The sequence below is a fragment of the Simochromis diagramma genome, unplaced genomic scaffold, assembly GCF_900408965.1.
Source record: "Simochromis diagramma unplaced genomic scaffold, fSimDia1.1 OVJJ01000361.1, whole genome shotgun sequence".
NCBI lineage: Eukaryota > Metazoa > Chordata > Actinopteri > Cichliformes > Cichlidae > Simochromis > Simochromis diagramma.
Window position 1 is genome coordinate 2,915,782 of NW_024386860.1, and position 15,417 is coordinate 2,931,198.

The following is a 15,417-nucleotide window of genomic DNA, read 5'->3' on the forward strand; positions in this document are numbered from 1 at the left end:
ACTGCTCAGCGGCAGATGAGCAGGAAGGAGGATGGGGGACGCAACAGTACAAGCAGAGCAATCCCAACCCCGGGCTTCCACAGGACAGAGATACTGTATAGCACACATACTGTACCTTACGTCACCCATCACCTGCTGCACCACATGTCTGCCCTGATGTGTAGGGGGAAAAAAACGATGGCGTGAAAACCAAAGTGGTCCCCAGTTTTTGTCGTTTATTGAGAAACAGAGCAGTAAACGAACTTTACAAAAAAAAAAAAAAAAAAGTTGTTCGTGACACAAGTGATCTGTTTGAGTTTGATGTTAAACAACGTTTAATGGTTAGCTGTTACAGTCAAGGTAGAGAAGAGAGTAACACACAAAGTGCCTGGGCCCAAAAAATATATATAATTAAATGGTGGGAGATGATGAAATAGCTAATGAACCGGCCAGAGTCTGGTAGTGAAATCATAATATATTTATTCAACAAATGAGTGATTAGCATGGGACCACCTAACAGATTAATTAAGGGATGCACAGCATTTGTTAATAATGTTCATGTTGTAAATATAATAAAATAAGCTAAAGTAGATGTGCGAGGACTCATTTGAGTTTCAGGCCTGGAGTATTTTACCACAGATATTTTATGGGTCAGTGTACCTGTCCTATCTTATTTAATAGGCAGGTGAGAATTTAAATCTAAATAATCCCAAGTTGTGTTTGTAGTCTAGTCTGGTTTTAAGAATCTAAGTTATAATTAAGATAAGGACCGAGCAGGAAGACTGGTTTAAGGCTCTGGTTGGAGAATTTTCCTCCTATCTCAAACATTGTACACACTGTTGATCTCTTGGAGGCTAATTTCTGATTTGTGTTACTGGCACATATAAATAAGAGACTCGGAAGCCATCTGCGTCGTGTCTACATCATGGCATTCCTCTCGTCCCCTTCGGCCTGGGCTTTTCTTTGGCTCTTTTTGTTGATGCGTTTGATCACTACAACGAACACGATAACTGCGAAAGGAGGAGACATAAAACAGAAGTCAGTCACTGGAACACAAAACTTCACACTGACACTGTTGGACAGTCTAACGGTTTGTGTGAAACTTGGTTTCATCAGATAACAGATTTATTTTGGGGCTTGTTAGAATTACCGCAGAATCCCAGAATGCCAGCCAGGATCCCAATGGTGGGTCCCATTCCATAACTGAGCGCCGCTCCTTCTGGTGCAATGTAGCAGTAGCCCAGCTCTGTGCAGTTACATACTTTCACTGTGAAGGAGACAAAATGTAAAGTAAAGTATGACGGGCCAGCTGATTACACTAAAATATCATCAACTTTTCCTTATTTTGTTCCTAACTTTTAGCTTTCTATCAGCAGCCTATGATGAACTGGGTGATTTACTGGATACAGCACTAAACTGGGCACTGATGCAGATAATCAGTTATGGTAAAAAGAAAAAACACCCAGATTAAACTCTAAATTAAGATTTTAGAAATCAGGAAATAATAAAAAAAAAGACTATACAGGTCTCATTTAGCATGTTAAATGTAAAAGTAAAAGAAGTGTGGCTTGTTTGGAAGGGCTTTCAGCAGAAAGCCTCTTCTTTCTACTAAGAACATGGCAGCACAGATCAGGCTTGCAAAGTTCCATCTGAACAAACCACAACTAATTTATTTCACGTTTCAGCGTTTACAGGGTTAAGAGAGCTGTGCTTGAACATATTCCTGCAAACCTTAATAAACTGAAGCAACTTTGTAAAGAAGAGTGGATGAAATCCTTCCACAATGACATGAAGTTATTGGTGCTAAAAACTCTTTTACAGCGTGTTAAATCAAAGGGTTAACTTAGTTTTTCACACACTCTTTCTGCATTTTGGTGTAGATTATGTGGAATAATTAATGAACATGTTGCGTGATTTTGGATTTTCCTGATTTTTTTTAAAACCTTATAAGAACTACATTTTTTTATGTCCTGGTGTGTAAAACCTTAGAAGGGATGCCTTTCTTGCCGTGACTGTAGAATATTGCCAGAAGTAAGGCTTACAAATGTGACTCACCCTCAAATGCCTGTGGGACTCCCACACCTGCTTTGTCTTTAACGGTAATGGGAAGTGAGAAGGTTTTATCTTGAGTTGGTGGTTTCTTCAGTTTCAGTTCAGCTGTTGTACCTGTGTGACACACAAAGAAAAACACATAAAATGTTCTAAGCTGAACACAGAAACGTGCGTCTTTACATCTTAGTTTGATGTTTTTCTTGTTACATTACAGATGTAAGCGTACCGTCAACTTGGTTCAGCTCCCAGTTGGGAGATTTCCCAGTTTTGGTGCCAAAGCTGAAAGTGAACGGCTGGGAGAAAGGGTCGCTGTCTGAGTCTTCGGCCTTTATGAGAACAGGTTTGGGATTCTTCATGCAGATGAAGGCCTGTGTCTCCATCAGTTTGGGGACGTTGTCGTTCACGTCCAACAGCCTTACATGCAGGTCATGCTCAGTGGCCTTCTCCGGGTTGGCTTCAGAGGGAATATCAGAGAGTATGAAAAATGTGGTCTCACCCACAACTAGTTTGTTTTATAAAGGCGAGCAGCGGTCAGTATTTAATGGTCAAAAGCCTTAAACACATGAAGATCTACAGGAGCTTCTGAAAGGTAATGAAAATGTTTGTATGCAGAAGTTTCTTATTCTGTTTCAAACTATTTTAGCCGATATGTCTCACACTGTGTGGCCTATAAAGGAAAAGCTGTAGAGCAGCGTCTTTTCTCACCCTTTTCGAAGGCAGTGACAGTGACTTTGAACGAGTCCACCTTCTCTCTGTCCAGTTTTTCTTTGGTCCTGATCTCTCCTGTGGCAGCATCCAACTCCAGCCAGCCTTGAGTGTCACCATCCAGCTTATATCTGCACACAAACACAATAATCGGTCTGGCACAGTCAATGATGAAGCGCACACTGAGCTGGTGGCCAGGGGAAACATCGGTAGTCAAAACGAATCAATGGTCTGTTTTCTGTACATGTGGTAGTCAGAGAAGAGGATAATTCAAACTAGCAGTCAGTGCTCAACAAGGCCAAAGCCATCAATGCGCTGCATGTGGTGTATCCAGCCACTTCATGCATCAGCTAAGAGGAAGATTAGGATCAGTTAAGGGAAAACATTTTTGAAAAGCAATGCATTGTGTGAAAGAAGTGAAACTTTGTTTTTTAGACCACGCTTTGTGGAGGAAGTTTATTAAAGTAAAGTCAGGAATTCTCTCAGCTGCTTCTGTTCTACAAAGTTTCACAAAACTGAAATATACACTATATTGCCAAAGGTATTCACTCATCCATCCAAATAATTGAATTCAGGTGTTCCGATCACTTCCGTGGCCACGGGTATAAAATCAAGCACTGACTGCATGCAAACTGTTTCTACAAACATTTTTTGAAAGAGTGGGTCGCTCTCAGGAGTTCAGTGAATTCCAGCGTGGTACCGTGCTAAGATCCCACTACCAAATTTTCCACAGTCAGCTGTTAGTGATATTAACGTTGGGAATAAGAGCAATGCAATTACAGAGCCAGGACAGACGATGTTGAGGTGCATAGTGCACATTGTTCACCAACTTTCTGCAGAGTTAGTTGCAGACCCCCAAACTTCATGTGGCCTTCAGATTATCTCAAGAACAGTGCAAAGAGAGCTTCGTGTAATGGATTTGGCAGTGCCCAAGAGAACAGTACTTGTCTGACTGCATTGGGCCAATGTGTGAGCTTTTTTTGCAGGAGTTGCGCTTTTAGTTCTAATGAAGGAACTTTTAATGCTTCAGCATACCAACACATTTTGAACAATTTCATGCTCCCAACTTTGTGGGAACAGTTTGGGGATGGCCCTGTCCTGTTCCAAAATGGTTGCACACCAGTACACAAAGCAAGGTCCATAAAGATGTGGATGAGTGAGGCTGGTGTGGAAGAACTTGACTGGCCTGCACAGTCCTGACTTCAACCTGATCCCAAGAACACCTTTGGGGTGAATTACAGTGGAAACTGTGAGGCAGGCCTTCTTATCCAAAATCAATGTCTGACCTCACAAATTCCCTGTAAACACTTGTTTCCCAGACAAGCTAAAGCTGTTACAGCTGCAAAGGGTGGGCTGACATCATATTAAACCCTATCAATTAAGAATGGGATGTCACTCAAGTTCATTTGAGTATGACGGCTGATGAGTGAATACTTTTGGGAATACAGTGTAATTGGGATAGATTTACTCCACCTTAAAGGCCAAAAAATTGCAACACAAGTTTTGACTTAAAATGTTACACATACCTTAACCCCTGGCATTAGGTAGAGGGGCATTACCCTTAGCTGTATCTTCCTGTACACTGTGTATATTTCCTGTATTATGTAGCAGCTTTCACTAAATCTTTAAACAGCTACAACTTTTTAAGTACTTAGGACCCAGACACTGAGCAGTCACTGGTGTGTTTACCCGATCTCTTTGCCCTCTGGGTCCTTTGCATGCACAGTGAGCAGCACGGATCCTTTGGTGATGTTTTCATATATGGTCACATCCAGGATGTCCATGCTGAACTTTGGAGCCTCGTCTACATCGATGACCGACACAGAGAAAAAGGCGGTGGACTCGCTGCCATACTTGAGACTTTCCATCAGCGGCTCTGGGTTACGAGCATCAATCTGGAGCCTGTAACTGGGAGAGGTCTCAAAGTCCAGAGGCTGTTAGGAAGGAGGAGAAAAAAAGGTTTTAGAGGAACCACAAAAGAAAAGAGAGGCAGAGATGATGATGAAAGTTTACAACAGAGTGTTGAAAAGCACTAAAATCCAAATGAGTTTATATGGACATGCAGGTTTAGGGGTAAACGAGGATCATTTACTATGGCCATAAAATCATATATGACCAAACTCTAATGTTGCTGTTACATGCATGATGACTACTAGCTTCAGCTCTTTCATTTTCAACAATTATAAGCAAAAATATAAAAAAGATACAAAGACAACAAAAAACTCCATCATGAGAATTTAATAATCTGAACTATTTAAAAGGGACCAGAAATGTTGGAGCAGCTACTTAAAGATCAAAGTTTGCAAGAAATGAAACAGAGAGAATGGAGATCACCACCTTAGCCAGAACCAGATAACCAACACCTTTGCCGTCGGTTTCCACGGCAAAGACGTCGTCGGTGTTTCCTTCAGAGATGATGAACTGGATCTCCGAGCTGCCGGTGTCTGGGTCGTCATTATCTGTCGCTTTGATGGTCAGAAGTGTGTGTCCCAGAGGAGTGTCCTCTGCCAGAGTCTCGTTGCCGTACTGCATACGGACACAGAAACAGACACAGTAACAATGCCAGCCAGTCAGAATGAGGAACAAGAGCCAGCGTTCGAAAGGTTCCCATACTTACATCATTCTTCTCAAACTTGGGCAGCTCATCATTGACGTCAATGACCTTGACGACAACCTTACAATTTGTGCTGAATTCTGTGAGAGAAAAGCCATAAAAACTTCATCCAAAGTTAAAAACGTTAACTAAACTCAGCCTACAGGTGTGCTTTCATACAGTATGTTACCTGTGTCACTGACTCGGACATTGAGGTTGTAGACCGCATTTTCCCTTCGCCGCAGCAAGTGCAGTGTACGAATTGTTCCAGAAGATTCGTCGATGGAGAAGGTTTTGGAGGCGGTGGGTGGATTTTGGGACAAGATGGTGTAAGTCAAAACAGAATTCAGTGTCCCTTCTTTATCGCTATCATGAGCCAGCAGCTCTCCTACGAGGCCACCTGGAATAAGGAGATGCAGTGAGAATCCCTCACGTCTGTCATGAAACTTCGAAAAAACTTTTTTACAAATTGGAAATATTCTTGAATTCAACAGGCTGCCTGTGGCTGAAGAAACCACCACCTATATGGATGCTGCGCACCTCGACGGAGGCATCCTTACCTACAGGCTCATTCTCCTGGAACTCAAACACAGTCTCCTCATCGCACACAGGTGCGTTGTCATTCACATCGTCCACCAACACGTAAATCTCCATGGGTGGATCCACTTCGTTGTCATTTTCATCCTTTGCGAGCACCACCAGGATGAACTGGAAACGGAACCAACTGAAGCTCAAGAAAAACTCCTAGAAGTGCGTCTTTATTTTTATATAACTTATTGAACAAATGTGTTATCTACCCTCTCTTTGCTTTCTCTGTCCAGCTTCTCTGTCACCATTATTTCTCCATTTTGTGTGATCTCAAAGGGGAATTTCAGCTCTCGCTCCTTCTGGACCAGTACGTATCTGGCATCAGGGTCATTAGACTGGACCTGGATGGAGAGAGAGAGACAGGCAGGGTCCCAGACTAGGATGGTCAGCTGATGGATAAAGATGAGATGCAGTTAGGAGTATGAATATATGAATCTCAGCACACCTTAGCAATGGTTAGTGGGTATGTTTCCTCTAAGTTTTCTCTAATGCGTATGGGTCCGGGATTCTTCCACAGGTTTTGCTGCACAGCAATCTGGACTCTGCTGTTTCCACTTAGTGCATTCTGCGAAGCTCCTTCCAGGTCCTGCACGCGCACAAACAGGGTGTAGTCTGGGTCTTCCAGGGGGTCCAAGTTTTGCCGTCTCATCTCTGACACCACAAGTGGAGAATAAATATTTCAATTTGAACCAAGGAGTTTTTCTTTGGGGTAAAACTCACTAAAACATTCCAGCAAATCTCTTATTCTGAAAAGCTGAGTCCGATGGACGCGACTAAACCTCTCTCCAACTGAACTCATCAACTCAGCACCCAGCGCTAATTGCTGACAGCAACTTCTTCATTACAGTCTGTTTATCTACATTAACACAATCCTTCAATCTGCACCATCATATGCTCCGACTTTAAAGTGCACCATCAAAGCCCAGATGTTGTTGTCTATGTTCTTATTATTCTTCGTCCTTCATCGTGAAATTTCTCCACTGTTGCAGCTGCAACTCAAGCTTATTTTCAATATTAATTGTTTGGATGAGTATTTGCTCCATTAAACTGTTCATCTTGACTATAAAACGTCTGAAAATTGTGTGAGATTATGCCCAGATCTTGTTAACTGACAGCGTTAACTGTTCAGCTTTACTGACGACTCCTTTGGAAACAAACCTGCTCTCTGCACACAGGTGAAGAAGGGGTTGTGTTCGTAGGGGACCTCCTGCACCGAACAGTAGTCATCGAACTTTCTCTTCAGAGTTTCAATGCTCCGATCTTCTCCCCTGGCATACTGGATGCCCTCCCTTGCCTTTAGCAGCTGCTGCCCTGTTAAAACAACACACACGCATCAAACACCAGCGAGCATGCTCACACACATCGCAGACGCGCTTCAGGTGATCTAGGAGGGGAAACAAACTCCTAATTGAACTCAAAGTAATCAGTGATGAGCATCACGCGACACATTTAGGCAACCTGCCTTCAATCAGCATTAATCTTGAGTACACAAGATGATCTGCCAGATTACAGGCAGAGACGGTGGCCACAGATTAAAGACTTTTCCACGGATGCCACACAGAGTTCTGTGCTTCAATGGCTGGCTTCAGGTCTCTGTGCTACCCAACGTTATTATTGTAATCTAAAACTAAACTAAAATTAGATGTGAAAAAACCCAAACATTTTATTTAACTGTGAAAAAAATTAAAAACCAACTGAAACGATTTTGTAAACTTGGAAAACTTACTAAAATATATATATTATGACCTAAAACCATTAAAATAGTGGTAAGTGAAGAAGTGTGCAGAGGTTATAATAAATATATATTTAAATCTCCCTGTATGAACCGGTCATATATACACATGTCAGGTGTGCAGAGGAAATGTCCTCACTTGTTAATTTGGTAAAATTTGTATCACAAACTGCCTGATGAGGATTCGATGGATGTTTTTATTGAGGTTTGGATGTTTACAACCCTGTGAGTTGACTGCTTTTAAAAATGCTCTTTATATTGTAATATCTAAGTTGATTTTCCAAAATCTTGCCTCTGGTATTTGCTATAAATAATAAAGTAATAAAGACGAAATTAACACTGAAACTAATAAAAATTAAACAAAAATGAAACATTTTAAAAAACAATAAAAAATAAGGTAAAATCATAAAACCCAATCTGGAAACCAAAAAGTCAAAATGAAATCAAAATAAATACTAGAAGCACAAATCCCCCCTGAAGCTGTTCTAAAACAATATGAAGACATCGCCTGGTTGTGGCTTCACTGTGATGTCGTAGTGCTTCTTACTGAAGAAATAAAAGGCGTGTTGTGCAGCTCTCTTCGTGCTCTTTCACATGATATATGACTCAATATTGTTTCTTGAATTTTCTTTCAAGCTTAACTTTGACCTTGGGTGCTAACAATGAAGGTCAAGGTCAAATGCTTAACCAACCCAGATACTGACCTAGTAAACTGTTGTTAAACTTGAAAAAAACAAAACAATGGGTAATGTAAGGATTTTCCTGATTTTCACATTTTGTGTGACCTTCACCTGATTTTCACTAAAATCAGATCAGCTCGAGCTGTTATTGGTATTTACCATCACACTGAATGATAATCGTAAAACTGTGGATGCTGCACTGCTAACACACAGACTGATTACATACTGCTTCCCTCTCCGGGGGGAGAACTGTGAGAACTTTGGTGCTACCTTGCTCTGTGGTGGAGATCTCTCCAGTGTCGGGGTTGATCTGAAACAGCTTTGTGTCTCGTATGCTGGGGATCTCGCTGACCAGGCTGTATCTCAGACGAGCGTTTGGAGTCTCCGGGTCATCCTGATCCGTCGCAAACACTCGGGTAAATGGGACAGCTAGAGCCACACAGAAAACTTACGTTAAAGTCATAGAGACAGGTATGGTGACTCACACTGTCTACTTAAAGAAATACTGCTTAACCCACATGCATAGAAGGAATCCTTTAAAGGGTTCTCTGAAAACAAATACAGTGGTGCACGCTTTATCCTTTGAGCTACACATTAGCTGCACTTTAATTTAACACCAAACATTTTACTATGTACTCAAATTAATGGTTGTAGGGTGGCTGGAGCCAGCTGCCATTAGCAGAGAGGCGGGGTACACTATTGGCAATATGTCACATGACCAATACAGAGAAACAGTTGCACCTATGGGCCAATTAACTTAACCAAACTAACTGCATTTCTTTGAACTGTGGAAGGAAGCCGGAGTACTTGGTGAGATCAAGCAAATCTACACAGAAAGGTCAGATGCAGGATTCAAACCCAGGACCTACTTGCTGTGAGGTGCTACCGCCACGCCACACTACTGTCCCAAAACTCTTTCATTTTTGACTTACGTTTAAAACTCAAATGTGTAGATCTAAACAAACTTGGTGTCACAGCTTGAGTTTAAGGTCCCAGGTTTGAGCAGAAAGCATTCAGTGGCAAAATGAAAAAGATCAAACATCCACTGTGATGAATGCCCGACTGCACTGAAGACCTCTGCAAGCTGATTTTCACAATCAAGTAAAATTAAAGCCTCAAAGGGGAGAAATGAAGCTCTAATTCTTTTATCTGCTTTGAAAAATCACTCTTATTAAAATGAATAGCACATGTAATTTGCAGGTTATGGACTAAAACATGCAAACTCCTTAAATCACGTGTACTCTTCAGCATAAAGGTTTACTTAAAAAAGATGAAAGTGTTGAAATCAACAGGGGGCACCTGTTATTACTGCCCGTGATGAACTAGACGTAAGGCCACCTGTTCTTTCATAAGTACTTTAAAAAAGATCGAGCGAGCAAGGATAAAAAATTAAAATATGCAAAGCAAAAATGTCACAACAGGTAGAAGTGTGCACAACCTGCTGGCGTATTCTCCCGAACCACAGCTGTGTAGACACTCTGGTTGAAGTACGGTGCTTTGTTGTTGACATCCAAAACATTTATGGTCACATAAATCGGACCCTCCACCACTTCTTCATCTGCCAGTGCCTCCACCTGTGCACAAACATGAGTTTTTATGCACGAGTGTGTGTCCCGTGTGCCTAATGCAATGTGAGCACGGTTTTCCATGTGTTTGAATAAAGATATCGTGTTACCATGATAATGTAGTGCTCCTCTCGCGACCAGTCCAGAGGTTGTTCCAGATAAAGCCACCCATCCTTTGAAATACTAATGTCTTGCCCACCTTCTCCACTCAGCCTGAAGTTATTAACATGTAGATCTGTCACCTGAAACTAAGGAGTGAAAGAAGCAGACGAGAAAAATCAGGACACTTTGACCACAAAAACCAGGTCTGTTCATCGCTTCTTGAGTTTCATTTGATCTCAGACAAAAAAGTGGTAACTTTTTTAGTGAACAAAAAGGGGAAAACACCATAACTTCCTTAAAAGATCACACACTTGACAGTTAATCTGAGTATGACTGCAAGTTTCTGATTGGCACGCATTAATGGAAGAAGTACTCTTCTGCATTTTAAGCCAGTATATAAATACAACATATTCAAATACAAACACAAGGATGTGCTGTAAAAACCCCACTGAAGTAAAAGTGCACAACAGTAAAAGTGATAAATGTTAAATGTTTATATTAATGTATCACCGCTAAGTAACATCCAGCTGCTGTTGCCATTGGTCCAGTGGTTTCCAGATCAGAGGCTACACTAAAAGAATGGGGTGTTTAGAAATATCTCTATTTTTAAAAGAAGTATGTATCTTTTTTCAAACTGAAATAACATTAAAATTAACCAAAAACTCACACAAAATGCCTAAAATGATAAAATGATTCATGGAAACATTAATCGTGAAGCATTACTGGGGTATCTGTAAAGGAGTACAGAGCCCCACTTTCAGCAGCCTTTACCATCAGCATGTTACTCAATGAAAATTCATTGCATTTGGGCACCGCTACAGCTCACCTGGCTGAACAGATGACTCATATGCCAAAAGGTTGCTGAGTTCTGGGTCTGATTCTGACCCAAACCGTTTCCTGTGAGTCAGACCCCCCACCTGCTCTCTAAAAAAGTCTAATCGATCTAAATCCCATCCGATTACATTAGTGCGTCTGAAGACAGCTGTAGCTAGTAAATGTAAAAATGATTTAACTTTGCCACGTCATTCTCTCTGTAAACATGATAGCTCGAAAAGTTTTTAATGAATTTGGATAAAACATCATAGGGATATAGATTTGGGTCATGTTAACGATCAGTTAAAATCTGGCTTACATCCACCAAGGTCTTCAAGGTCATCTTGAGATTTAATGATCAAAAATTGACAAAAAATATTATTTTCACAAGTGTGGTGTGTTGTGTCAACATATAGAAAGCACTGTATAAAGATTTCAAATATAATGACACATTTGACCTCTGACCTCTCCTTAAAGGTAAATGGACTGATCTGAAGGTCAAAGTGATAATAATGCAGAGCTGTTTATAACTATGTTTCTTACTGCCATTGTTTGTCTTGATGACAAGGTATACAGGGCACATAGAGAATGAAATATGGGCATTCTAAATATCAGATTAATGTGGACCTTTGACCTCTCATTTCACATCTGCCCTTCTTTAAGGTTCACTCCATAATGCGCTAAAGAAAGTGTTTGATGAGAAAGAGAAGAAGCTGCCTAGTTATCTAGAAATAAATTGTAGTGTAATATTGTATAACAAGCTCAGGTTATTCATGTCTAGTTATTTAAATCAATACCTATTATCCATAACCTACTGCTACATAATGTTTGTGTATTCAAAGTAAGCATCTGTGATACCACTTTTCTCTGATTTATACTGAACTATAAATTTCTTAAAGTACTTTAAAAAGAAGAAGAGAAAACATAATGAATATATACAAAATCCAATAAAGTTCCCATAAAAGTAAACACTGTCCAGAGAGTGAGCTGCCTTGGTGGAGGATTGCGCTTTCTGCTGCTTCTTGTTAAATTAATACATTTGATTGAGTGCTGAGCGTCAGGAACCGCAGGCTTTGTGGGTGTGATTATGCACTCAGAGCGGTTAAAGAAAAACTTCCCCCTGGAGCCAGTCAGAGTATTCTTGTTCTAGGAAGTAAAAATGTATTCCATGTGGACATTTACAAAAAAGGAGATGGATGTAGCACCTATTTTCACAGAACAGGTCAAACTGGTTCGGACTCTCTAGAGACTAAAATGGTACCTACAAAACCCACAGAGTCAACAGAAAGGAAAAAGGTGATGCCAGGATGCTGATCTTTTAGGGCCAGCTAAAAATAAAGAGTTACGTCTGAAACTGGCTACCCGGTGGAGCCAGTTATCTCCAACAACCGGACAATGGCCCCAAATACAGCTCCAAACTGTGTGACGACAATTCGAGAGGAAGCAGTCAGCTCATTATGAAGTGCCCAGCGTGGTCACCGGACCTCAAACCTATTAAGCTGTTGTGGGAATAGTTTGACTGCACGGTATGCAAGAAATGGCAATGAAACCAATGTCTGCAAAGCTACAGCTGCTGCAAATAGACGACCGATTGATTAAAATGGAAGTTTGATGGAGAGCGAGAGTTTATGGGAGATAAAGTATCGAAATTTCAGGAGCGGGACCACGCCTCCAAACACGCGCCTTCTGGTTCTTATCTATATATGTTCCCCCAGTTCTACAAGCTGTTCATTCTCACTTACGTGCCCCTCCCTCCCTCCCCTTTTTAAGTCTTTAATTTCTTCACTTGTATTTAGTACACTGGGATCTGCTAGGCCTAGGAGCTGCCACAAGTCCCCTTCGAGGCCTCAATTCACATCCAAGCCATTCACCTTTATCTACTAAAACACTGTCAAACCTAAAATGAGAACACGCTCCCAGCTAGTGAAATAACAATATGATGATGATGTTACCAAACTTTTACAGTAAACGTGAAGGCCTGTGAGATGGCCGACAGAGGAGCAATAACAAAAAAACAAAGAACTGCAACAATACTTTATATTCAGAGTTGTTTTTTTTTTACTATTTATTATTTTCCTATCTTGATTAAGATAAGATAACTTCTCAGGTGCAGGTTCTGGTTTAGTGACACTTATCTGACTGAGGTGTTTGATAAATGGAGCGCGTGGCACATGTGCAGCTCATCCACCTCAAAAATGGACAATATTACACCAGCTGCTGCCATGCTTATATTACCTGAAACAAAGGATAGGGCACTGGGGTCGCCTCTGGCACATCCAGCACTGTGTTCTCAAAGGGGCCCTTCTTCTCCTCCAGATCCTTCCCACCAGCCTATTACAGCGCAGAAATAAAGGTTAAAGGTCATCGAGTACAGAAAGGGGCAAGAAAAAACTGAAAACCTCTCACACTCATACCTAAATTTGCCATTTTAGCTTTAGCTCCGGTGAAATCAGTCAAGCATTGAGGGCAGTATTTACAGCCCAGTTATTTATTGAACCAAAATGACTTAACAGTGGAGGAACTTTTATATTCGACTACATGATGGGAGAGCAAAGTCTACAGACAAAGGGCCCACGCTCCGTTTAGCAACCCTTTCTGTGAGTGTTTTAAAATGAGTCACTGAGGGCTGTTTCACAGACTCTTTGTTAACCTTGCTGATAGTTGTAAGTGTTTTCTTTCATGCGCTCCCTGTGTAGCATTAATCGACGCTGACTATTTCACAGATCTTTTAACAGGTTCATGCATTTGAATATGTATTGAAGAACAGCAGCAGCAGTTGGCCGGCGCTCGTGTACTCACGATGCTGAGCAGCAGCGGGAGCAACAACAGATGCACCATGGGTGTCATTATCACAGCCTGAGAAGGAAGAGGAAGACGAGGAGGAGGGTTAGAAAAAAATGTTTAAGGAGGTTTCAGAGGTTGTGTCATTTTTGTGGAAAATATTCACTGTGCTCTGCTGTTGTGGAAACACTAAAAAACCCATGTAGTGGATTATTACCAAATTCCACAGAGGAATCTTTAAACCCTCTCAACCCTTTTCTCCGTTCAGTGCAGTGTGTCATTGATGTGCAATGTCCACAGTGTCACAAAGAAAGCGTGTCCTCTGTCCTTGAATCTGCACATGTGCACTGTATCTCTCTTTGTGCATACTTTGTGCTGAAGTGCTTACACATGGGACTCCACCTACACCTTCCAGGTTAACCACCCACCCGAGTGCACAGAAGAAAATGAAAGTCGATGCCTTTTAAAAGCAGCGTCAGGTGTTCGTGTCCGAGTCTTTCTCTTTCTGTAAAGTGGGTGTACACATATGTATATATGTATATGACACCAAACCAGTGCAATGACTTTAGGGCTGTCTCCTCAGACGCTTGAATAAACATAACTTCAATGAATCTGTAGATTTTCCTGCATTTTGCATTTAAAGCAACCGTTTCCCCCGAAAAAAATGTACTACACAGAATGCACTGAATGCAGAAGCATCCAAGTTATAAGGCCAGAGTAATGCTTGTTTACTAAAGAAATAATGTGACAGTCGCTACTGACAATTAAAGAAAAATCACACCTTTAATTCTTTTAAGTTGGTAAATAAGATATGTAGAGATTCTGGAGCTGTAAAGTTCAAGCGAAACAGAAGGGTAAAGTCAAAGGGTTGAGTGAAGGTGACATTGAGTCGAGCCAAATGACCTTTTTGTGCCAAAGGACACTTTTGAAGTCACCCCATTGTCTGAACACCTTATTTATCTGCAGGTTTTCTGCATTTTATAAGAATATCTGTCTCCATGTTGTTAACTAACATCTGCTGCGAAGCAGACCTTTAACTGGCAAGTCCCTCAGCAGTGTCACTAGTTTCTAAACGTCCACCTACAGCGACTTAACTGGTATCCAGAGGAGAAACTAACAGACGTTTGACACTTGATTAAATTGAAGCTGGGATAAATACACAAACATGGATCCAAAGCTACAGGCCCCTCTCGCTTTATCCTCTTAGATCAATGACTGGATGACCTTTGTCTGGCTATATTCAGCTGCTATGATACCAAATTTAAAGTCCCGTTCACTTACCTTCCTCCTATTCTAAAATGCTGAGAACAACCCAGGAAGAAGGAGAGCAGTAAGGCAGTAAAATATGCCAACACCTTATCTAAGGCCCTGCCAAAGTCAAGTCAAGATCATGGCCCTTCAGCGATAATCTGAGAACATTTTAAACCCGTCATCGCACAATCTATAAAAACCAACACAAGCAGTCCTGTTTGTTTCTGGCGACACACCCGAAAAATAATTCTCCAAATTCTCCTGAAACAAACCTGAAACTTGGGAGACAAGAGAGCGAGGTGGCTTACCTTAAAGGAGAGAGCAACTGAGACACTCGTCAGACTGATCTGAGCAGCTCCATCCTGTCCTGGTCAAACGTTAACCAGCCACTAACCAGCAATGTTTTATTGGATCTAATGATTGTCTAATCACCCTGCCCTTCTGCCAAGCTGGCCAATGGGAAAGAAGCAGACAAAAGCAACAAACACAGGAAGAAAAGAACAATTATAAATAAAGAATTCAATAAAACACCTGTCTATTAAAGTAAGATGGGGGTTTTATTGAAACACTCAACTG

General features: G+C 41.1%; 1 protein-coding gene across 1 annotated transcript; it reads right to left on the bottom strand.

The window, feature by feature from the left end:
• Positions 1-138: 138 nt before the first annotated feature.
• On the bottom strand, positions 139-15,276 carry cdh17 (cadherin 17, LI cadherin (liver-intestine)). The gene is made up of 19 exons (XM_040029641.1): positions 15,150-15,276; positions 13,609-13,665; positions 13,045-13,140; positions 10,005-10,142; positions 9,768-9,903; positions 8,600-8,758; positions 7,076-7,228; positions 6,363-6,568; positions 6,127-6,258; positions 5,890-6,037; positions 5,520-5,729; positions 5,354-5,430; positions 5,074-5,262; positions 4,426-4,670; positions 2,737-2,867; positions 2,258-2,485; positions 2,035-2,145; positions 1,130-1,246; positions 139-989 (listed from the first exon to the last, which is right to left on the bottom strand). Exons 2-19 carry the CDS (start codon positions 13,654-13,656, stop codon positions 898-900), a joined length of 2,616 nt encoding a protein of 871 aa, XP_039885575.1. The 5' UTR covers positions 13,657-13,665; positions 15,150-15,276; the 3' UTR covers positions 139-897.
• Positions 15,277-15,417: the final 141 nt, after the last annotated feature.